The sequence below is a fragment of the Delphinapterus leucas genome, chromosome 16 (genome assembly GCF_059928025.1).
Source record: "Delphinapterus leucas isolate spDelLeu-1000000601 "Yukka" chromosome 16, BTC_Dleu_Yukka2, whole genome shotgun sequence".
Taxonomy (NCBI): Eukaryota; Metazoa; Chordata; class Mammalia; order Artiodactyla; family Monodontidae; genus Delphinapterus; species Delphinapterus leucas.
This window is the reverse complement of record NC_143144.1, coordinates 70,789,508-70,814,878: the sequence shown is the minus strand read 5'-3', so window position 1 is coordinate 70,814,878 and position 25,371 is coordinate 70,789,508. Positions and strand designations below refer to the sequence as shown.

Sequence of the window (25,371 nt, the reverse complement as noted above, 5' to 3'; positions counted from 1 at the left end):
GCTGAAGTGGTAACTGCAAGGATAAATATGTGAAATTTTTATCTGACTATTTAAGACATAAAAATTCAATTGACGGGGCTTCCCTGGTGGCGCAGTGGTTGAGAATCTGCCTGCTAATGCAGGGGACACGGGTTCGAGCCCTGGTCTGGCAAGATCCCACATGCCGCGGAGCAGCTGGGCCCGTGAGCCACAACTACTGAGCCTGCACGTCTGGAACGTGTGCTCCGCAACAAGAGAGGCTGCGATAGTGAAGAGGCTGGCGCACCGTGATGAAGAGTGGCCCCCACTTGCCACAACTAGAGAAAGCCCTCGCACAGAAACGAAGACCCAACACAGCAAAAATAAATAAATTAATTAATTAAAAAAAATTCAATTGACTATCTAAACCAAAAACTCTTGATATATGTAACAACATAGATGAATCTCAAAAGAATTATGTTGAGTGAAAGAAACCAGACAAGAGTTCATACAGTATGATTCCATTTATATGAACTCTAGTAAATGCAAACGAACTTAGAGTGACAGAAAGCAGAACAACGGGGAGTGGGATTGGGTGCTGGAGGGAAGGATTATAAACAGGCACAAGAAGACTTTTGGGAGTGATGCCTGTGATTACTATCCCGCTCTGGTGACCGTTTCCCAGGCACATACACACAACCTTATCAAGTTGTTCATTTTAAATATGTGCAGTTGATTGTATGTCAATTATACCACAATAAAGCTATTTTTCTAAAAATATGAGCAATCCAAAAAGCAAATCTGATGACACCACTTCCGTGCTGAAATGCTTCAAGCGTTGCTGGTTATATGAGGTCAATATCCGGCACCATATAGCACCACTTTCCTGTTCTCCCCCCGTCCTTCCTATTTTACAGCCACATTCTCCTTGAACACAACCTGCCTCGAACCCACTTCATTGCTTTCGGTCATGCCATCCCTTTCTGCTGAGATGTGCTCTCTTTCCCAATCTCTTTTAAAACCCTATACAGCCTTTAGGGGCCAGCTCAATGACGCGTGTGCTTTTTTTCCCTTCAGACTCTACAGAATTTTGCACTTACCTATCATAGCCTGATCATATGTGCCTATCTTAACTTCCCAATACAGCTACTGGAATGTGTTTATCTTAATATCCCAATGAAATGACAAACTCATTGAGAGAATGACTATTCTTAATTAACCTGTACATCGTCTGCAATACGAAGCACGGTGACTTACTAATAATAGGTGCTTTGAATAAATATTCAAAAATACTCATTTTGGAATTGAATCAGATAGTTTGATTTTTAAGTTAGTTCATCCTAAACTTCTGACTGATCAACTACAGCGAGGCATGTGAGCATGAAGCAGGAACATCTGAATAATACCCCTTGACCTATCCTCATAATAAGCCCTGATAACAATTTTGGCAGTGTCTCCAAGTGAGAATTTCATATAAAATTAAGGAAATAGTCTCCAGTCTTTTCTGGGCTATAGTTTGCTGTTAGTACCATCTCCCAGCAACAAATGGAACATTTGGTCCATGAAAATCAGAAAATGCCGAATTTCTAGATAAGTGAGCGCTTACAAAATAATCAGCTGAATCTAATAGCCTCCGCTACGTTCTCCACACCAAGAATAATTGTCGCAGAAGTGCCACCCATTATCCTTACTAAAACCATCTCCTGTATCCTGGTTAGTTTGACGGGAATGGATCATTATTTTCAATAGAGTTTTTTCCTTCCGAGAATATGTCCCTTGGGTACCTGAACTCTTCCGAGGTTTGGGTTCCATTATGGCTGCCTGTTCTCGCCTGTCAAAAAGAAGGGTTAAGCGTTAGTCCCCAAACAAAGGTATAGGCTTAGCCACTCAATCACCAAGCGTCAGGATGGTGCTCCCAACGTTGGTCAGATGGCTTATCGTCTCCCCTCTCCCCATTCTGCCCTTGAGGTTGATAGTAGCCATGGTAATGAGGACCCACCCGAGCAGCCCGTGTTCACCAAGTGCCCGTTCTGTGGAGGTGTTGCTAGGATGACCAAAGGAGCATCTTCCCTGGACTTCCTCTGCTCCTGCTTCATAAGTGGCTCTGACAAGACAGCCCCTGGGGATAGCAACACCACCAAGGAACAGAGACGAGAACAGGGCAGAGGGCAGCATGCTATGGACGAACTGCAGCTGAGAAAGCATTTCTGGCCAAAAAGAAGCCCAAGATAAGCCCTCCTCCATGCCAGGTACTCATTTTCTCCAGAGGGAAACCTTAGAGCAAGGACCAGGGCATACCCCTATCCGTAAACTGCCTCCACTGCCTGTGTGCCCCGTTCTCAGGGCTGCCCAGCACTGGGGGCTGAGGCTGACATGGTCAAACTGACTCTAGAGGTCAAGTCCTTTCCTGCACAGATCTGCTGGCAATCCCATGATTGACACGGGGCCCTGCGAGGAGAGGAATCCCACAGGGTAAGAGACCACGGGGCAGGTGAGATCTCTGAAACGGGAATGTATTGGTGACCAAGTTTTACCTTGAATCAGACTCTCAGAATAGGAGGAAACACTGAACAGGGCTGTGCTAGGGCAGTCCCAGGGCAGTCCCAGGAAATGGGAAGAGGCAAAGGGCTCTTTACCATGCAGTTGGCATGATGTCATTCCTCCTCTCCTGAGGTCTCCCTTTCTCCAGCATAAACCCACTCACTCCTCCCAGGGCATAAATGACTCAAAGGAAATTCCTGAAATATATATGTATATTGCATATAGTATACAATATACATATACTATACTATAGTGTGTGTGTGTGCATATGTATATATATATATATATATATATATACATGCGCATATAGTATACTATATACATGTATACATATACTATTTGTGTACATATATATAGTAAACAGAGATGAAAGTCTTAAGGTTAAGACTGCAAGATCTCAAAGCATACTTTTGGTGATTTGTGAAAGGCACATGGGAACCCTCTGAAGACAAGTGGGGTTTTCCTGGACCTACAACTCACACATTCCCTAACTAAAAAATGGTTTTCTCTGTTGAGGCATCTCTGTATAATAACGATAGTGATTATTTGAACAAATAACAAACAGATAACAAGTGAAGTAACAAACAGGTCCCTGGGGGATCTTAAGGCATATGTAGGATCTCTGGTGCCCTCAGCCCTCCCCTGGCGTACGGGCCATGCTTAGCTCTGTGCAATGGGCTGTAATATTTGGTGAAGGCACCAGGCCACTGAGACCAAAGCCTTCTGTTCCCTGGAAGAGCATTTCTGTACAAGGAAAAGGAATAGAACCCACCTAAAAATTTGCCAACCATGGACAGTAAAAAAAATTTACCCCTGAGGTTTTGCTTTAGATCCCTGCGGTTCTTTCCAGTTGTAGGGATTTCACTGCCTGAAGCAGAATTGGGGGCCAGTGGTTCTCAGCCCATCGCCTTTCCCCTCATCCCTGCATGTGGGACTTGACCACCTTTCCCACAGGGCATTTAGCCTAGTGAGCGATGGAGTTCAAAGGTGAGATTGCAGGACTGTGCAGGAGAGACTAGCTGAGGGGAACTTTTTTTTTTTTTAATATTTGAATTTTATTTTATTTATTCTTTATACAGCAGGTCCTTATTAGTCATCCATTTTATACACATCAGAGGATACATGTCAATCCCAATCGCCCAATTCATCCCACCACCACCCCCACCGCTTTGAGGGGAACATATTTTAAAGCAGTGTTTTTACCGCAAGCTCTGTTTGTTTAAAAGCCCCAAATCATTCTTTTTCTTGATAGAATAATTCTTTGTTAAGCCTTTACAGTTTGTAAAATGTGTTTGCTCACATGACTGCTTTGGTGTCGCAGAACTGTCCTGGGAGACAGCTCGTTTTACGCACGGAAAACTGCGTTTGCGAGAGGACGAGTGAGGTGACTTGTGCAGAGCCCCACGCCGCTCCACGCTCCCACCCACATCCATGCTCCCTGCACACCGTGGGCGGCAAGGAGAGCTCTGGAGGACGTTTCTGGCCTTCCAATGTCTGTGAAGGGCCCCAAAGTCTCATGTAGGGACCACTCTTCCTGCTTTTTTTAAATGGTGGTATTTTTTTACCCACTGTAAAATGAGACGGCAGTTTTAGAGTATTAACTCTGGAAACCAGATTCATCTCCATCAGTTATGACAGGTGATCTTGGGTACATTATCGCACCTCTCTACACCTGTGTTCCTTCATCTATAAAATGGAAGTGGTAATATCACTACCCTCATAGGATTGCTGTCAGCATCACTTGAAATAATATGGCGAAGAGCATTTTATAGGTGCTTGACAAGTGTGACTTGTTGGGTCATGTTCAGTTCGGATAGTCTATGATTCTATGATTGTTTCATAATGACTAGCATGTATTGAGTACTTCATACATTCCAAGCACTTCTAAACAAAATCTGTGTAATAGATTTCAGATATATATATGTATATAAAGGATTTCATATATATGTATACATATTCTGGATTTCACATAATATATATTGCCTATGATCTATATCAATTTCAAATTATTTTTATGAAATTCAGTATATGTATACATATATATGAAATCTACTATATTCATACATATGAAATCTATTATATAAATTTTGCTTATATAATGTAAGCAAAGTTTTAATATTATATATTACATATATGAAATCTAGTGAGACTCAACATAGCCATGAGATATAACAATACTATAACGTTTACATTATTCTTACAGTGATACAGTACCCATTTTACAGATAAGAAACTGTTACCAGAAAGATTAAGTAATTTGCCTTTGATCACATAACTAAAAAGAAGCAGAGCCAGCGTCCTAACTTGAGAGCTGGTGTCTGAACTACTTTGCTCTTCCTTTCACCTGAGAAAAAAGAATTAAATCTGTTCAGAGTTTGGCTTTCATTTGTTGTCATTGCCCCCAAATAAAACAGCCTTTCAGATTTAACTCTTTGATCTTGTTCAGGAGACAGCATCCAGTCTTATTGCCTAATCTGTTCATTGTAATGAAATCTGATGAATGTGATACCAAGAGGTCCTATTTCCCTCTGTGCAGCCCAAGAAGGTTATGAAGAGAGAGCCTGTAACAGTGATTTTGTTCGGTTAAGCTTCCAGATCAGCAGTCTTGAGAACCCCAACCAGTCACGTCAAGCAGTACTTACTGGAAGCCAGGTGGTCACTGGTTCGGCTCTCAGTGAAGTGTCCTGTCCTTGTGTCTCCTGAACTCACCCCGGCTCGCTCTGAGCTCTGAGGATTAAGTACAAGCTTTTTCTGAAATGTGAGTCAATGGGAAATTCCCAAACTTCTATCTTCGGGAAGATTTTACTCTTAATCCAAGCTCAAGGAAGCTGGTGACCCAAGGGAAGTCCTGGGCTTTCATTCTTCTTGTGGTTTGGCATGGAGCTGCCCCAGGCATTCCAGGTGTCTAATAACAAAATAAAAGCAAACAAAATTCCTGCCAGACTCTGGACCATGAACACAATGACTCTTATTGAAAACAGTGCCAGCCCAGTCTTGACCTCCTGCAAGGACTGCCATTGAAACAATTCCTCTGCTTCCCACCCGTCCATATCCTCCCAGTGTCCTCCTGGGGAAGTTAGGAAGGGTTTCTTTGTGCCAGATGAGGAAATAAAACCCGACTTCTCTAACACATTTGCACATGCCAAGGGTCTCTGGAAGACCTGCTTATTTCTCCACGATGGAGTGGTCAACAGGGTAGCACTGGGCAGGCCCTCCTGAGCATCCTGCACAGCCACCACCAACTCTTAGAAATAAGCAGGCTGCCATGAATGGTCATTCTCAGTGATATCTAACCACCGAAGGGCCTTAGGTATATTTTCCTTTATATTAAATTGTTCTTTGGAGAAAGAGGAAGTGGCAAATGAATTAAACTTCTTACAGCACCTTTAGAAGTGAAAGAACATAACTGTAATCTTTGTTTTCACTCATGTGACTGGACTTGAATCAGCTCTGCCCGGTATTCACCGAGTGGTTTTAGCTAGTTATTTCAATTTTCTGAGTCTGCTTCCTCATCTGAAAAATGGGGTGGAACACTGACCTCACAGGATCTGTTTAAAGATTAAGTAAGATTTCACCATAAAAAGCCTATGGTAAGCATTCAACAAAGGTTATTTCTCTGCTTCTCCCTTTGGCACCTTATGGAAGGTACAAGTATTATTGGTTCCTTTATTCAGCAAACTTAGATGGACTTCAGGTATGCAGAAACGATTATTTTATTGTTCACTTCCTGCACAGGATGGGTTTTGCTTGATTTAGGAGAAATAATTTCTTGGAATGTATTTCTTTGGATGATTCTTTAAGGCCAGCTTTTGACTACTCTGGAAATAGTTTTTAGTATCTTTACATTTGGTCTTTAAGCAGATATTACAAGTTATTGCTCTAAGGAGTTCGTGAAAAGCTTGTGCTGATCTCCACCTACTCAGAACTATAAAGCTACAGACAGCCCAATGTAATAATCCAGGGACGCAACCAAAAAAGGGAAGAGAGAAAATTTCTTTAAGGCTGTATTCCTTTGGAAAGGCTATCGATAAACCAGTTAGACAGACAGAGGGACTTCCCATCCATCCATCCATCCATCCATGCATCCAACCAGCCATCTACCCACCCAGTCCACCTTGTTCTAGGCTTTTTGGGTCATATTTTCCTACTAGTGTTACAAAGCTCCTTGAAGAAGAAGCTTAATATATCTTACAAGTGCTTATGAGAGTTATTTGTACTGTAGATGCCACGTAGAAAATAAAAAATTGGCAAGCAGACACCAAATACGAAGCTTGTAAAAAGTAAACATACCTATGAAATGCAAGTACAGTTTCCTTTACCATCTCCAGTGACCTGTAAACAATGTATCAGTGAAATGCCTATTGCAAAAGAGCAGTCATCCGTTCATTTGAAATATCAAGTAAGTTATTTCATGATTTTACCAATTGTCCTTCTGTATCATGAAACAGCTCTTTAGCTCTGCTGCCTCTTAACCAAAACACAGCTGAATGGTTTATATTACATGACCTAACATTTGTTGGGAATTTTTCTTTTACATATACTATCTTAGTTAATCCCAACAATTTTGCAGGATAAGTATTGTGATTCCTTAATTTCAAAAATAGGAAATTGAAATTTAGAGAGAAAAAAGAACTTGCTCAAAGTCATTCAGCTCGTATGTGACCACCAGAAATCAAAACTCGAGTCTGTCTTGACTATAAGCTTACACGCGCCCTTTTGTACCCTCTAGTGTGTTGAATCCTGGGCTGGGATTGGTTGGTCTGGGCTCTTGGCCTGCTCTGCCACCACCTGTGTGACACTGCATAGGTTGCCAGCTTTCTGGGCCTCATGACCCCAATTGCTGTCCCTTTGTCAAGGAGCTCTAAGTACCCATTCAGCTCTGATTATAATGACGCCCTTGAGGCAATGGCAATGACATTGTTGGCCAAAAGGAAATGAGATTTCCTGGGCTGGCTTGGACCAATCATGATTCTTTTCCTTAGCATCTGAACAAAATTGAGGTACAGTTACCAGTAAGATGGAGAGCATCTGTTGCCGACATCATCACCTGGCCCCTGCCTCCCTCTCCAAGATCACCTCTGAGAGCTCTCGCTTGTACTGTCTGCCCTCTAGGCATCTTGACCTGTGTATGTACTGTTCCCTCTCTCTGATTCATTCTTCTCCTATCTCTTCACCTGATTAACTTCTACTCATCCTTCAGATCTCACTCAACTATCACTTCCCAGTGATTCCCTCTCTCCCCCAGACAAGGTCAGATTCTCCCATGATACATTATCATGGTGCTGTGTTAACTTCAGAACACATTTTCCCATTTATAATTTTATATTCGATTGTCTGATTATTTGATTAAAGCCTGACTCTCCCTCCACAAGACTGCAAAATCCATGAGGATTATTAGTATTGTGTCTGCTTCTGCTGATCATTGCATCCCAAGTAGCTAGCTTAAATGCCTCTCCCATTCTTTCTTTTTTTTTTTTTTTTTTGGTGGTACGCGGGCCTCTCACTGTTGCGGCCTCTTCCGTTGCGGAGCACTGGCTCCGGATGCGCAGGCTCAGCGGCCGTGGCTCACGGGCCCAGCCGCTCCGCGGCATATGGGACCCTCCCAGACCGGGGCACGAACCCGTGTCCCCTGCATCGGCAGGCGGACTCTCAACCACTGCGCCACCAGGGAAGCCCCCCATTCTTTCTTTATTGTGTGCCTACTATATGCAAGGTGTTATATTATGGGTCAAAAGATAAATGAAAAGATGAATGTCTTTTGAGAGCTCATAACGTGGCCAGCGAGATCAGACACAACGAACTCTAATATTCCAGTGACACCTCTACTTCACTTCCATACACCACTCCCATGGTCACACTTTGGACCTTGTAATTACCCATCCCTGTCTGGCCTTTTTTTTTTTTTTTTTTTTTGCAGTACGCGGGCCTCTCACTGTTGCGGCCTCTCCCGTTGCAGAGCACAGGCTCCGGACGTGCAGGCTCAGTGACCGTGGCTCACGGGCCCAGCCGCTCCACGGCATGAGGGATCTTCCTGGACCGGGGCATGAACCCGTGTCCCCTGCATCGGCAGGCGGACTCTCAACCACTGCGCCACCAGGGAAGCCCCCTGTCTGGCCTTTGATCACTTTGATGCTGGTATCCTACCTTCTGACTGCAACTTCCCATCCTTCTACCTTTTCTATTTCCTCATTTCAACCAAACCTGTTCTTCAGCCTTTTCAAGCCCTCGGGATTCTTGATGCTTCCTCATACTTTCACATGTCTGTTGTGATCAGTGACCTTTGCTAGCTGAAACTGCCATTCCTCAACCCCCTGTTGAAGGCAATGAGCCAGCCTGGTCTTTGGATCGGGGCGAGCATGTGACCCTAGAGCTGGCCCTCCACTGGTTGGCTGTTGGTCCACAGAGTAGCCTGACACAGAGTTTTGCTCAAAAGAGACAATGGCAGTTAGCGAAGCCTTGTTGAAATTCTCTTTCCTTTACTTCCAAATTACTTTCTCGGCTGGTTCTCTTCTGCACTGATTGATCTTCTTTGCCTCTTTTGCTCGCTCCTCTACCTGCATGCAATCCTTACATTTCAGAATCCCCAGAGTTTCTTCCCTAGATATTTACTCACTCTACAAGTATATCTTGATGCTGGAAGTGTTGAGAGTCCATTGAGGGTAGTGACCATAAATCTGGCAAGATTCCTATCTGCTTGATGTGTGATTTTCTCTAGTAGCATCCAGCCGTTCTGGAGCAGACATGGGGAAGCCAGGTGGTGAGGTTCATTCCAGGTTAGCATTTGTGCTGGGGAGATGCCACAGAAGGACAAAAGAGCAAGGGAGTTTAGGGTAATTGCAAAAGGGTGCCCAAATAGGTGAACCATGGGATCAGAGGGGCATAAGGAGGGAAGAGATGATAGGAGGGGCTCCTGGAGAGGAAGTACCGGTGAGATTGAAGATAGGTGAAATAAGCTGGCTGGAAGGGTAGGAAGTGGTGCTTGGAGAGAGCATTACTGATTGATGCTCTTAAAAGTAGAACAGTTGCAGGGAGCGGGTGGCTGAGCTACAGTGTGTAAGAAGGTCATTGGCAATGAGGAAGTCAAGGAACCTTAGGGGCTAAGATGTTTGGTCATCCACATGGATGTCTAGTTTATGCAACAAAATCCTTTTGAAATTCTCTGAAGTTTTTTTGAAATGAAAAACAGAATAAAGTTAATCATCTCTGCCCACCTCCCCTAACACATACATACAACAGTGTCTATTTTAATAGTTGAATTCATTTGTAAAAGCAAAAGTAGACATAGATGTCAAAGGAGGACCCTTGGATCCATAGACGATTGAAGTCAGAATCCTCTTTATTTCAAAAGAACACTTGGGTCCCAGTTTCTGGGGATGAGGGAATGTGTATAGGTGATAGAAGATGGCCCAAAGGTTGTAGGCTGGGAAGACAGCCAAAAGACCACCACTGGGTCCAAAGGAGGGATGACGGGGGCTGCTTCTTTTTCTTTCCCTTCCTTTCCCCTTATTGCCCTGAATCCTTATTTTGCCCACCTGGTTGGCACTGGGGCAATGGGAACAGAGTTGGTAGAGAAGGAATGGCAGTGAAGTTTACAATAGTGGAGAGGGAGGGACAAGCATAGGAGAAAAGAGACCCCCCACTTCCCAGTGATCCCTGGGACCCACGTGACTCTTGGACCGTGGACACACTCGGGACTCCAGAGTCGGCCTCAGCCACTGGTCCAGAAGCAGAGGGAATCTCAGGACTTGTGAGTGGGATGCTGGGTCAAAGGCTCCTTCTCTTCCTCTGGGCAGCACAGTGCGTGGATGGGAAGGCATTTTGCTTCCATGTGGGGAAGCCAACCTAATAATAAAGATGATGCAAGGAAAGAACAGAGCTGAAAGAATCACAGAGATACAGTGCCTCTGTCTTGATGGTTTGGTAAACTTTGGATTAAACTGTGCTTGAATTCCATCCTTCCTCTGGACTTTCCTGTTAGGAGAAACGGAAATTCTCTTGACTGTTGAAAATCAGTTTGCATTAAATTGTTTGTTTTGTGCAAATGGAAATCATTTTGATTGAGGGATGTATGATTTGAACATGAGGAATTGGCCCAGGGATAGAGATGGGGGAGAGAGTTTATAGGAGAAAAAGGATAAAAAAGGAAGGGTAAAAAAAGAAGATGACTCGGCATAGCATGGTGTTTTCAAGCATAGAGTCAGACTTAGAGTTCCCAGAGCTCATTATTGTGCTCTGTGCTCTTGGAGAAATCACTTAACTTCTCTATGCCTCAGTTTCCTTGTCTTTAAATGAGAATGATAATAGTACCAACTTGCTAGAGTTGTTACAAGGATGAAATGAGCATATATTTGTAAAGTGCTTGGCCCACAGTAAGCACTTTATAAGGATTTATCAAATAAATCAAGGACGTTGTGTCTGTAATTTAACTTATAAATGAGTTTGTGTAGGAGCCATACCTCTAATGGGAGGGGCTAGGCTCCTCTCTGAGTTTAAAGACTCTTCAAAGTACTTCATAGTGGCATTGGGGGTGTGAAGTCATCCTTTCCATGTTTCCCTTGAGTAAATAGAGGCTACACGAGGCTCAGAAATCATCTAAGAGTCACCTGGTAATAAACATCATGACAGAGTTGAAACCCACCAGGCCTAGAATCACGATACCAAGTTTATGCTTCTGGTCTGCTTCAGCTCACTGGAAGACCTTGGGTTTGTCCCCTTTTTCCCCCTGGGAAGGGGGGACCAGATGACTTCCTGGTGCCTAACAGGCCTAGCAGTCTACGGGTCTTATAATACTACCAGCTTAATTGATTGTGCAGTTCGCCAGTTACAAGGCACTTATACAGTGTCTCCTGCTTGCACAAAAATCCTGCGAGGGAAGCAGGGCAGATATTATGTTCCCTGTTTTACAACCAAGAAGGGAAGCCAGCTGATAAAAATGTTTGGTATCTGGTAAGTTACCACTGAGGGTAACTGGAGCTGGATCCCACTAGGAAACTCTGGAAGCTATTCTACAACACTCACCTTAGTTATTCCACCCAGGGATGACAGAGCTGGGGTATTTATAGACCAACTCCTGTCTATCATCAGGGGGACATGAATTTCTGGCACTGCTGACCTGTCATATATGTAGCAAAGTGGGCTCAGGAGGCCAGAGGGATCCAGAGGGACATGTGGGTGTTGACACTTGGGTGTAGACCGATGTGGCTGCCACTGGCATCTGCTACAGTCCCCCTTGGATAAGATGCTCTTGTCACTTTTACCTGAAAATATGTCTGTGAAATATAGTTTTGTAGTTGGGCACATTGCTATTTTCACCTCAGTCAGGGTTTTGAGGACAAGGAGATGTGGCAGGTTAATAATGGTCCCCAAAGATGTCCACATCCTAACCCTGGAACCTGTGAATATGTTACCTCACATGGCAAAATGGTCATTGCAGATGTGAGTAAGTTAAGGATCTTGAGATGGGAAGATTATCTTGGCTTATTTGTGTGGGCCTGCTAGAATCACAAGGGTCCCTATAAGAAGGAGGCAGGAGGTCAGAGGAGAGAGAAGATGCTACACTGCTGGCTTTGAAGAAATGAGGAAGGGGCCAGGGGCCAAGGAATGTAAAGCCTCTAGAAGTTGAAAAAAGCAAGGAAAGATTGATAGATTTTCCCCTGAAGCCTCCAGATGGAACAGAGCCCTGCAGATACCTCGATTTTATATTTCTGAACTTCACAACTCCGAGAGAATAAATTATGTTGTTTTAAGCCACGAAATTTGTGGTCATTTGTTAGAACAGCAATTGGAAATGAATGCAGAGCAAATGGATGGGTTAACATCAGGGTCTACCATAGATGTTCAGCAGGTAGCTCAGACAACTTGTGCAAAACAGAAACCTTGATTTTCACCATCCTCACCCTTCCCACCAAACCTCTTCCCAGTCTCAGGAAACTGCACCATTTCATCTACCTGTTAGGCTATAAACCGGAATCATCCTTAATTTCCAGCCTTTTCGCATATCCCTACTCCAAATCTGTCAGCCAATCCTGCTGTCTCTGCCTTCAAGACAAAGCCCACACTTGACCACTTCCCATGACATCCACTACCATGTCAACCTGAATCTCTCACCTAGGCCACTACTGCAACTCCTGGGCTCCCTGCTTCTACTTTCTCTCTTTAGTCCATTCTCCAGAGTATCTTTGACAATAAATAGTTCATGAAATCCTACCACCTCCCCGCTCAAATCTCTCCAATGGCTTCCCGTTCGTTGTATCATAATGAGATCCACTGTGTTCGCCATGGTTGAGAGCCCTGCACGATCTGGCCCTGCCCGCCTTTCACCCTTATTTCCCAGCATTCTGCTCTGCAGCACTGGCTTTCTTGATGTTTCTCAAATAGGCCCAGGTGGTAGCTGCCTCAGAGCCTTTGCACCCACTGCTTGCTCTGCCTAGAAACTCCTTTCTTTTCATGTCTACGTGGCCCATTCCATCACTCTGCTCAAGTTTCTGCTCAGATGTGGCTCTGAGGAGGCCTTTCCCAGTCATTCTACCTAACTTAACCTTCCTCTCACCCACCTCCCCATTCCTGAGCTTCTTATCCTGCTGTATTTCTTCATAATACTTCTCACTACATGAAATCATATTAATCATCTGTCTTCTCCACTAAAATATAAATTCTATGGGCTTCCCTGGTGGCGCAGTGGTTGAGAGTCCGCCTGCCGATGCAGGGGACGCGGGTTCGTGCCCCAGTCCGGGAAGATCCCACATGCCGCGGAGCGGCTGGGCCCGTGAGCCGTGGCCGCTGAGCCTGCGCGTCCGGAGCCTGTGCTCCGCAACGGGAGAGGCCACAACAGTGAGAGGCCCGCGTATCGCAAAAAAAAAATAAAAATTTAAAAAAAATTTAAAAAAATAGAATAAAATATAAATTCTATGAGAGAAAAGACTGTTTTTTTACCTGTTCTTTCCCCAATGCTAAGAACAGTGCTTAGCACAGATCTCAATAAATATCTGTTGACTGAGAAAAAATACATATAAAAGGTTATTTCCTTTTTGGTGTCTATCATGATCAGTCAAAGATAAGTGGTGCTTCTTATGTAGGCGCGGTTTACCCAGAACACAAATCAGTGCATTTTCACATATCCACCCACCCACACCTTCTAGATCTTTATGCCTGAAAGAGAAATTCGTCTTCAGCTCCCACAAGTCCTAAGTTGGAAGAGAAATTGTGAACCAACTGTGACTTCACTGAAAGTACAAATCCTCCAACAGAGCTCTCTTCAATCACAAGTGGATCCTCTTGCCCTCTGAAATGAGAGGGACCACTGTTCACATCGGCTATGGGACTGTTAGGCGCTGGTTAATTTATCACAGAAAATTCTTACTTGGTATTCTTATCTAACCCCTGCTTCTAGCACACACCCAAATCTCCCGGTTTTTAAATTAGCCATACTCATTTGCTCTTGGTACTTATATTATTTTTAAAAGTTTAGCAGACGGAACATATCTATCTTTATAATTGCTTCCTCTCTTGTTTTTCTTATTATTTTTCCTTCTCTCCTTCTTACACTCAGTCTCACTGAAGAATGTATCTATCCCGTAGGACCCTCCTCAGGCTCCAAAGTTTCTAAACTGTTCAACTTACCCCTTCCCAGGGTGCATTCTACCACTAGTTTAAAGTTTGGCTGCAAACTGGAATCACATGGAGAGGTTTAACAGCACTGATTCCTGGTCCCACCCTCAGAGATCCTGACTTAGTTGGTCTGGGATACTGCCTGGGCACTGGGCTGGAAAAATCTCCAGGTGATTCTAAGGTGTAGTCACAATTGAGAACCATCACATCTAGTCAATCTCCTTAGGGTCTTTATTTTTTTAGAATTAAAAAAAAATAAACTTATTTTATTTATTTTTGGCTTCATTGGGTCTTCGTTGCTGCTCATGGCTTTCTCTAGTTGCGGCGAGCGGGGGCTACTCTTCGTTTCGGTGCGCGGGCTTCTCTTGTTGCGGTGGCGTCTCTTGTTGCAGAGGCTCCTCTTATTGCGGAGCACGGGCTCTAGGCATGCGGGCTTCAGCAGTTGTGGCTCACAGGCTCTAGAGCGCAGGCTCAGTAGTTGTGGCACACGGGCTTAGTTGCTCCGTGGCATGTGAGATCTTCCTGGACCAGTGCTCGAACCCGGGTCCCTTGCATTGGCAAGCGGATTCTTAACCACTGCGCCACCAGGGAAGTCCCCTTCAGGGTCTATTAGAATCGCCCCTTCTGAATAAACTCCATAGAGTCCCTGGAATTTTCCATTTATCTCTTTAAATTCACAAAGACCTGGCTTTTGCTTGATGACTCATAACAACACCCACCAAAGGAAATGTCTCCTTATTTGATCTTATAGTTCTTTGGAGTTTGCAAAGCCCTTTCCACACATTTTTCTTTAAATCCTCCCAACATCCCTGTGAGGTGGGCATTCAGGGCCAAGATGAGGTGATGGAAGCTGGAACAATGGTCTGCAGAGTTAGGGCTGGGGCAGACAGATTGAGCAAAACAAGCAAATAGACAAACACACACATACAATAAACAGTAACCGCATAAAAACAGGATACCCAGTTCAATTGGAATTCCAGATAAGCAACGGATAATTTTTCAGTATAAGTATATTCCATGGAATATTTGGGACACACTTACGCTAAAAAAATTTGTTGCTCTGCCTGAAATTCCAATGTAACTGGGCACCTTGTATTTTATTGGACATCTCTGCACTCAGCGCCCCGTTCCTCTTCCGAAGCTCAGGCTGGTGGTTACGCCATTCCTCGGCCTTCCTATAATTCTCTTGCCTTCCTTTCCTGCTTCCGTTCTTCCTCTCCTCTGCATGGGTAGCCTTAATCCTCAGAAAGCCTCTTCTGTAGATTAGAATCCACTTGCACTTCCTTTTTTTCCTCCTTCCTAATCTCCTTCTTGTGTCCTAAATTATTAATAAGGTCAGGCTGGTTTAAAAAACAGTCAAACATTTACTGAGTACTTTCTGTGTGCCAGGCATTGTGTTAAGCGCTTTGTACTCATTATTTCATTTATTTCTCACAAGACACTTAGAGGTAGATACAATTTCCTAGGTACCTACATATGGCTATTTCTATTTTAAGATGGAGAAACTGAGGTTTAGAGAGCTTGAGAGATTCCTCAAGGTTATCTAACTTGGAAGTGCCAAAGCTGGGATGGGAACAGGGCTCTTCCTCCAGAGCCTTTGTTCTCAACTAGCATACTAGGAAAATGAGACAGTACAAAGAGCCTTGTGGCTTTGCTATTCAAAATTTCCAGCTTGTTCAACTTAGCTTTCTGAAGCTCCTGGGATTTGGAACAACCATTGGATAAACCTCTTCCATGCCATGTGGGAGGCCTAGGAGATGAAAAGTGTTGACAGCGTAGCAATCCATAAGATGCATACATATTTTTGGAAATCTTATTTTTAACCCTGAAAAAAAGAAGTGTCATCCACAAGGCTCTTGAAGGAAGACTTCAGCATCCATTGCCAGCAAAGTAAACACTTAACCCAGGGACAACGTTCTTTAAACACGTTTGCTGAGGCTAAGGGGCAAATAGTTTATGCTGATTCTGGGTAACAGACCACAAATACAGTGTGTCAGAGAGGCTGTTTTTCAAGTGTTCCATAGCTTTTTTGGTATAAGCTGCCCCTATGCTTTAGCAGTCTGTAAATATTTGTGCAATTAATGTATGCTGGCAGACGTCTCAAGAGAAAAGCAGGCTTCATAATGCCAAGAAAAATTGTAATTAGCAACACAAAAGAAAAAGAATTTGTCTCTTTCATCTCAGTGCTTAAAAACTGTCAGCACTTAATACAGCTGGAAGCTTCAGAAAAGATAATTTGCAAAAGCTGATTTTCCTAAGCTTTTAAGAGCTGGTCCTGCATATATCCTAGTATAAAAAACATACACTTGAGAATTAACTTTTCCCTTCCTTACTTAACATCGAACCAGTTAATAGTAATTATGAAAGGTGTGGTAGAGAAAAGTGCCTTTAAAACTGTCAGTAATGTTATTAAAGAAAGTATTTTACATTGTGGTACCTAAGAGGCACTGGAGGACAGGGAAAACACGAGTGGCCCATCTTGTCTAGAAATGATTGCCTAAGTGATCTGAGAGGAAGAGGAAAGAGGTGTGCCTGCAGATACCAGCTGGAGAAGCCCGTGCATCTGGACCCATTCATTGCAAGCTCCCTCACACTTCCCAAGCTTCCTCCAAAAGTCACCCTGGGCTTGAAGTTCCTGTTCAGCCTCTGGAAGTTCCTGGGCAAGTGTTCTCTAGTTCTAGCACATTTGGAATTGGGACAGGGTGGCTAATAGGGTGGCTACCTATACGTTATAGACTGAATTTTGTGCCCCTCCCCCAAGTTCACATGTTGAAATTCTACCCCCCCCACCCCTGCCATGTGACAATATTAGGCAGTGGGGCTTTTGGGAGGTGATTAGGTCATGAGGGTGAAGCCCTCATGAATAGAATTAGTGCCCTTATAACAGAAACCCCAGAGAGTTCTCTTGTCCCTTCTGCCACGTGAGGATACAGTAAGAAGATGGCCATCTATGAACTAGGAAGCAAGCTCTCACTAGACACCAAATCTGCCGTGCCTTGATCCTGGACTTTATAGCCTCCAGACTGTGAGAGATAAATGTTGTTTAAGCTTCTCATTCTATAGTAATTTGTTAGCAGTCCAAACCGACTAAGTCACCAGATCTGAGAATAGCCAATGCATGGCTGGCCCTTTTATGGTCTTTTGTAGCTGGGTTTTTATATATATATATATATATATATATATTTTTTTTTTTTTGGCTGCGTAGGGTCTTAGTTGTGGCACTCAGCATCTTTGTTGCTGCGTGTGGGATCTTTTTAGCTGTGGCATGCGGGATCTTTAGTTGCAGCATGCAGGCTCTTAGTTGTGACATGCAGGATCTAGTTCCCTGACCAGGGATGGAACGTGGGCCTTGGAAGCATGGAGTCCTAACCACTGGACAACCAGGGAAGTCCCTTTCCTAGCTATTTAACTGAGGTTTTGCTGCCACTCACGCTGATCTGCAAGGGAGGCTTTTACTATCAATATAAAATACACTGTCCTAGGACCACCTACACCAGAATCTCCAGGCAGGTTTGGCAAACATGCAGATTCCTGGTCTCCAACCTGGAAATACTGAATTACAATGGGGGCAGCGTGGGGTGCAGGAATCTGCTTCATGCACAGATCCTCCTGGGTTCTCAGGCACCCTAAAATGTAAGAATCACTAGAGTAAAGGAACCACCTTCTACCTGCTGACCTTCCTTTCCTGTCTCTGCTGCCTCCTCTCAGCCTTGCTGGGAGGCTAAATGGAAGAGAATTAGATATGTCCTCTGGGAACCCCTCTCTGAATCCCTAGGCAGAGGGAGACCTCCTCATCTGTACTCCAGAGTAATGAATGCACAACTCAATAAGTAGACAAATGTAAGCTACAATTTTACTGGAGTGATTTGTTTACCTCCTCTGGGGAAAGTATCATTTCATGGTCATCTTTTTAGCCCCACCTCTAATACAACATCTGGCATTTAGTAGGGCTTTTTAAATGTTTGCTGTATAAATCAATCTTTGGTGTAATTCCTGCACTTCTGGGAGACCTCACTTTGAGGCAGAAAGAGTGGAGGGTCCAGTGGAGCATCTTCCATTCTTGCCTTTTCCATGTCTCGTGTTAAAATCATTGTCTTCACATCATCATCTTCTTCACCATCCTTTGATACCTGCCTTTTATTGAGTGTTTTGTGCCAGGCATTGTGCTAAGCACTTTACATACATATCTTATTTAATCTTCACAACATTACTGTCCTCATGGGTTGATGGGGAAACAGAAAGATTGTCTAAGGTTATATGGGTATTAAACAGTCAAATGTCAGGGATTAGAACTTGATCAGACTGTTAATTAAACAAGGAGGCCATCAGACTCAAGGTAGCTCTAGTGTTGCTGCACTGACGTAAGCAAACCAAAATCTAAGCCTATAAACTTCTCAAGTTTAGGAAAGCGAAAGCTAAGTACAACCAATCACAGGCAACTAGGGTTTAGGCTATAGCCAACCAATAATTTCCTTTCTGCTTCCACTTTTTCCCTGTAAAAGATTTTCCCCAGCTCCCTTTGAGGGAGCACTTCTAACCACTTCCCCTTTGGAGCAAATAAATTCCTAAAATTTTAATATGCCTCAGTTTATCTTTTAATGGGACTCAGAGCCAGGTTTCTAAATACTGATGGTTAAAAGCACCTCTGCTAACCCTGGATCCTAAGAAAAAAGTTTGATGCTGTGAGGATTGAGATATGCCTTAAACAACTTAAGCTGGAACTAGCAATTTTTCATTTCATTTCATTCCATTTTTTTGGTGTGCTGCACAGCTTGCGGGATCTCAGTTCCCCAACCAGGGATTGAACCCAGGCCGTCACAGCAGTGAAAGCACGGAGTCCTAACCACTAGGCACCAGGGAACTCCCTGGAACTAGCAATTTAGACCAAACCTATCAGACTGTTTCTACCTCCCTCTTTTTCTCAAATCCTTCCGGAACCTCATGCCATCTACCTGGGTCAGACCATCAAAGCTCAAGAAATGCCTGGCCTTGTATTTCTGCAGTTATATCAACCCCAAGTGCCTTCCAAATTTAAATCCTTTGACATCGTTTGGCTTTAAATGCTTAAAACAAACTTATCAGAAAACTATAGTGCCATAAGTATTTATAGAAACCAAAGCTCGTGCCAAAGCCAACTCATCATCTTTGGCTTTTGGGTTTTCAGATGTTGATCATGTACTTTTAGAAGGCTATTCAAGCATGAACCTGCAAGCTAATGGGGTTTCCACATCCACACCAGTACTGCGGTGGCGGCTGGGGTCTTCCACATGTGTTCTTGGTGTATTTGTGTTAATGATTTATGAATCCGAAAGAATTATTTGCCATCTGATCCAAAACAAAGTCCTGAAATCTATCGGAAGGGTGATGTGATCTATGGCCCGAGGGCACACTGGCAGGGACAGGCAATAATTCTCTCTATTGGGAGGACTGGTGGGAAGAGACGGGATCTGTGGTTTCAACGCACAACAGCTCCTGCCCACAGCAGAAACATGCGCAGAATGGATCCCTTAATCCCATTCTGTCCAGGAAGACATCTTAAAGCCTGCAATTCATATTCTCAAGCACTTCGAGAACATAAAAACAATCCTATTATATCACTCAGCAGAAGGCTCATTTAAAATGGAGAAGGGCATAGAAAGTATACCATGGAAATTAAGGGCATGGTAGAGTTTTACAAGAAGATTTTTGCTGAAGGTTAAGACGTGTTTGAAACATGTCTTCTGTGAAAACTCCAAAATAGATGTTTTTCCATGAATTCTTTTTAGGTATATACTATATTATCAGCTTCAGTTTCAGTGGAGAGGGGAAGCAAAAATGTGTAAACAAGTGGTCCTTGCCCTCAAAACTGAGCTTCTCAAACTGTCCTGTGCATGTGGATCCCCTGGGGATCTGGTTAAAATGCAGATTCTTGTTGAGTGGGGCGGGGCCTGGGATTCTGCATTTCTGACAAGCTCCCAGGGCATGTGGATGTTGCCAGCACACACTTGGTATTGATATTTACAAGGCAAAAACATTTACAAGGCAAGACAGTGTAAAAGAACCTTTTGATCTTGCCATTATCTTTGAAGAACTCTGAAGGATCACATTCCTTTGGAAATTCGTGGTACCCGGGGCTACTGCTATTTGTGTCCCTGCCTAAGGACACAGATGCATTGCTGCTGCTTTAAATTGGTGACCACCGCAGCTTCTCACCTGGCCAGATGTCTGCTGGAAAAAGCCTGACAGATGGAAAGCCAGACGAAGGGTGTGCTCCTAGGAAGTCAAAAGGCAATCCTTGGTGGCCAGAGTATCTGGACAAAAGATTTCAGGAGACGCACTGCAAGGCTGGACAAAAGAAAGGATTTGTCAACCGGTGTCTATGTCCTTTCAGTGGACATAATCTTCTTTCTCACAGAGAAACCTTGATTTTCTTGAGGTTTTAAACCATGTTGAATACACTGCATCCCAGCACTTTGAGACCTATTTTGGGCAATTTATAAACATAATAGGCTTATGATGGTTTATGGAAATTTGCTCAGAGGAAAAAGCTCTAGGCAGAGTCTAAAGCTGGCACTTAAAATAGGCTAGTGGCACCATGAGAAAAAGCAAACAAAGATAAACCCAGACTTGAGCCCACCATGCCAAGTGTGGCATCTTTCTCACCCACAACAGCACTCTGCCTGGTACTTTTGCAAAAAGGGGGAAGCTTGGATTCTAAATAACAATAACCAGGAACGTGTGTTCACCAGGATTGAGTTCTCCTTTAGTGTAATTTGTCATCAGAATTTCAGATTATAAAAAGATTGGAAAGTTTCAGAATGGAGACGGGTATGAACACATACCCAACTTGGAACAGGATTTCTGATCTTGATAAACGAAGGCTCTTTCCTAACAGCGATTTATATTTCTGGACTAAGGGGCATGAGGTAATATTATTTTATAAGCTTAATGACTGCTCAGAGAATTAAAAAAAAAAATAATGCTGACACTTGGAATCACTTCTGTCTCTTTAATGAAGCTTACAAGGCAAATATCAATAAGTAGAGTGCTATGGTTTTTACTTCAAATTACAATGCACTTGGGCATATTTATTTCTAAGATAGGAACCTTTAACAGGGGAGTCTATTTCCCAAAGAACAGCCTGTGAATTCTGAGAAAAGTGGGGTAGGTGCTTGTTGATTTTCTTGATTCATGATCACCACGTAAATTTTGAACATTTGGTATATTTTAGACGGCAGGAAACAGGGACAAGTCTAATAAACTGGCCCTAAATTAGTTTTCTTATTGAAAGAAGATACTTTTACACCATCTGATTTTGTTGCCAAATTAAAAAGGGCCAGCCCATCACAAACAGCTTTACAAGTTCATTAACCCTTTATGTGAAGAGTTTCAGCTTCCTAAGTGATTATTTACTTGTTGTTTTATTAATGTTCTAGCTTCAAAAGAAAACATGAATTACATTTTGTGTTGAGGTCAAGTCAGTAGGGTCAATTCTTATCCTGTTTTCTCATTTTCCCACTGAAATAAAAAAAAACTTCAAAAGGTAAGCAAACTGAGCAGATTAGGGATTAAACAACCACATTTTAATCAATAAATATAAACATTTGATTGTTAACAAGTTATCGGGCAGAGTAAAATAGTAATTATCAAGGATTCAAAAGGGGACACCACCTTGAAAACACAGTGCAAATATCTTCGCCATAAACCTTCCCCCATTTAGAGAATTAGAGGTAACAAAAAATTTACCCAGAATAAGGCTTGGGATAACCGAAAAAGTTCCAGGCAGATTTTAAAGCTAAAATAGATGATTTTGCACATAACAGGTAATACAAAGATTATCTGACAACTCAATGAATAAATGACTGAATGGATGATTCACTGAACACAGGGAATAGGATTCCTTCTATTCACATTGTGAGCCAGGCCCATATCTATTTCTGTAACTCCCTTGCCTCACTCTCCCTTGCTATGCTCTGTATTGCAGGAAATCACACTTCCCAGGGCCCTTGCCAGATTGCTTCCAGGTAGGGCTGGAAGGGTAAGGTGTTAGAGGAAGACTAGAGGGCAGAAGGAGAGGTGAAGCCCAGGTATGTTGCCATGTCTGACTCATCTGGTGTTGCCCCATCTCGGGCAATGGCTTTGTTCCTGCCACGGCTCCGTTTCCCACAACTCCTAGGAGGTTCCAGCTCTTACCAGCCAGCCCCCAACCATGTTTCCAGCTCGTGTGTATGACCCCAGCTTCTGGACTCAGGGAACCACACCTCCTCATAGCCCTAGGTGGTAACAGCTTCCTTTCATTTATCTTCTCTTTCATCATCTATGCATGTCAATTTCCTCTATTAAATTCCATCTACTGAAATACTTAGAATGGTTTCTGTTTTCCTGACTGGATCGTGACTACTACATATTAGAATCATTACATTTTTTTCCCCCTCTAACATATCTGGGAATTTCTGCACGAGAATCCGCTGTAAGCCAATGAAAATCATCACTCAAACTGCATTCAATACCCACTTTCTGCAATACAGGCAAACGAATATCCCTTTGGCTGTTTTTTGTCAAGCACTCTCTTTGCCAGGTACAAATATGACTCTGATGGTCTACCAAAGTCACCACCAATCACGGTGGACACAGCCAAAACTCATCTGCAGAGGTCATTTTTGTTGTATGTACTAAGCGCGACAACAAGGAAAAAGAAAGACAAACAGAAAATTAATCCTAAGAGAAAGTCGCCAAATGGATAACAATGTTAAAAAAAAAAATGTCTCTGAAAATTCAGAGACGATAAGACAGCACCAGAAAGTTTCCTGTTGAATCAATTTTCCTGAAGTTAAAATCTTTTAGAATTTCTGGATCTTTCAAAGCATCAAAAAAAAGAAAAAATCTGATTCATCAACAAATGATCCATAGCTTCTCAGCTAGAATGCGCCCCTGGAATGGTTATCTTCAGAAGTAGAGTTCCTTGGTGAGCATGGAGACCACACATGGGATCTGCTTCTTCTCATGGAAGCATGGGTCATTAGATTGAGATTCAAAGTGCCTGGCCACCCTGTCATTCACCCTGGTGAGAATCTGCAAGATCTCCAGGCTCTTCCCGTGCTCGTTCAGGATGGAGCAGAGGGCCTGCACAAACCAGGAGCCACTCCCTGGGTTCCTCCATGAGTAATAGCCTTCAGCGGGAGAGAAAGAAGATGAAATCAGCTGACCTGGCCACTGCTCCGCTCACCACCCAGTAGGAGCTGTCAGTGTTTGGGGCCTTCGCACGTGCTTTTCTGAAGTGACAGTACTCCCTGCCTATCCGTGCAGGGTATGTGTCCCACAGGTAACCACCTTAAAACACAAATCTCATCCTGTCCCTCTCCTACCTACAACAGCTCCCTCGTACCCCTATGTTAGGGTGAGGTTCAGGCTACTTAGCACAGCCCACAGGGCCCACGACAAGGTGGCCCCCTGTCTACCTGTCCGGGTTTGAACTTTGCTAATGCCCGGTCACACCCTGTGCTATGGTCTCTCGCTCCTCTCTGTGCCGTGGGAGTGAAAAGGCAGTGGTCTACAAGCCAGGGTGAGAGCTCTCAACAGAAGCCACAATGCCCGGCACCTTGATCTCAACCTCCAGAACTGTAAGAAATGAATTTCTGCCCCCCAGTCTGTGGTCTTATGTTAGCACAGCCGGAGCAGACTGACAGCCCCTGTGGTCCAGCCTTTTGAGTTTTACCAACGCACTGAGCCACCTGCCCCTGGGCGCTCTGTCTGGTGAGCCCTCTCTCCCTTCCTCCTGCTGTTTGGTTTTTCAAGACCCAGTTACAGCAGCTCTTTTTTCCAGAAGGCTCTCTCACCTGCCTCCCTAGAGTTCACCCTTCTTCCTTTAGTTCTGCTAGACCTGGCTCAGAGCACCTCCAAACTGAGTAACAGGCTGGTTCACACAGACACATGTTGCCGTGACTCCGTCTCCCTCTCATGGGCAGGAGACCAGATTTCTTTCTTCCACGCACAATCCTTAAAACTTGTGACGTTATCATTCTCACAAAACCCCATCTGTAGATCCCGCCAGAGCTGGTTTTCCAAACACAATGGCCTATTTACTGTAACCAGTACCTCTGTATCAAGCACTTGACAAACTACTACTACAGTTGGGAGAATTCTAACTTAGTGATGGTTTTTACCCCAAACAAAGGAAGTTCACTGAACTCACTCAGGCAGACCTGGAGCTTGGTTAATCCTAAGGTGGCTTGCTTGCTGCAGGCGTTTCTGGTGTCTCTTAACAGGCTGCCATATAAAAGAACTGGTCTGAGCTCTAACTCTATTACATACCCAAATCTTTATATGACCTTGGGCAGGTCACCTAAACTCACCCAAGCTCAATTTTTTCTTCTATCTGTAAAATTAGGACAGATGTAACACCTTTCCTAACTACCTACGCAATTATTTCAGGGATGATTGAGGTAAAAGACATGAACAACACTCGGTAAATTGTAAAGTGCCATAGAAATGTTTGTTCTTATAATTCCCAACAATGATAATAATAATCATAAATGAGAGAATTCAGCCTTCTTTGGAGAGAAAAGTGACTACGCCCCTGTGGTAGGCAGAATAATGGCCCCCAGAATAATGGCGCCCAGGGATGTTCATGCCCTAACTCCAGGGCCTGTGAATATGTTACCAGACATGGCAAAAAAGAGTTTCGCAGATGTGATCGAGGTCAAGGAAACAAGATGGGGAAATTATTCTGGATTGTCCAGGTGGGATTAATCTAATCACAGGAGTCCTTAAAAGAGGGGAACCCTCCCCAGCTGTGGTCAGAAAGAGCGGTGTAAGGGTGGAGGGAGGGTCAGAGATGGGAGGTTGCCGGTTTTGAAGCTGGAGGAAGGAGGCCACGGGCCAAGGAATGCAGGTGGTTCTAACATGCTGGGAAAGCAAGGACGTGGATTTTCCCCTCTACAGTCTCCAGAAGGAACTGTAGCCCTGCCAACCCATTTTGGAATTCCGTCCTCTGGAACTGTAAGGTAATACATTTGTGTGTGTTAAGCCACTATGTTTGTAGCAATTTATTTCTACAGCAGTAAGAAACTGACATAGCTGCAAGCCTTCATTTCGATGGTGGGCCGGATGGCATGGTCTGGTTAGCAGACAATGGACATGATACCTGGAACTGTGGAATAGGCGAAGAGAAAGTCGGCTTCAACTGGGATCTTATATCGGGGACTAGCATCTGTGTCACTGATAGGCCCCGAGTCGGCCTGGATCCCATCATCAAGCTCTGTCCCCCGGCAAGCCTAAATATCAAAG

The 25,371-nt window shown here is 43.7% G+C and overlaps 2 protein-coding genes across 5 annotated transcripts in view; both read right to left on the bottom strand.

The window, feature by feature from the left end:
• PLEKHS1 (pleckstrin homology domain containing S1) overlaps nucleotides 1-21,651 on the bottom strand; it is a 40,353-nt gene extending 18,702 nt beyond the window's left edge. For 2 of the 3 annotated variants that reach the window (XM_022568715.2, XM_022568717.2), the window contains exons 1-4: nucleotides 21,545-21,651; nucleotides 20,299-20,430; nucleotides 5,142-5,404; nucleotides 1,743-1,789 (exon numbers count right to left, since the gene is read on the bottom strand). In XM_022568715.2, coding sequence (XP_022424423.2) covers nucleotides 1,743-1,770 — 28 coding nt within the window. In that variant the 5' untranslated portion in view covers nucleotides 1,771-1,789; nucleotides 5,142-5,404; nucleotides 20,299-20,430; nucleotides 21,545-21,651. Of the gene's footprint in view, nucleotides 1-1,742; nucleotides 1,790-5,141; nucleotides 20,431-21,544 lie in introns of all 3 variants that reach the window. The other variant, XM_089898197.1, reaches the window with a different exon arrangement.
• The window catches only part of CASP7 (caspase 7), a 30,698-nt gene continuing 26,407 nt past the window's right edge, over nucleotides 21,081-25,371 (bottom strand). For both annotated transcript variants that reach the window (XM_022568720.2, XM_022568721.2), the window contains exons 6-7: nucleotides 25,229-25,358; nucleotides 21,081-23,255 (exon numbers count right to left, since the gene is read on the bottom strand). In XM_022568720.2, coding sequence (XP_022424428.1) covers nucleotides 23,032-23,255; nucleotides 25,229-25,358 — 354 coding nt within the window. In that variant the 3' untranslated portion in view covers nucleotides 21,081-23,031. The remainder of the gene's footprint in view (nucleotides 23,256-25,228; nucleotides 25,359-25,371) is intronic.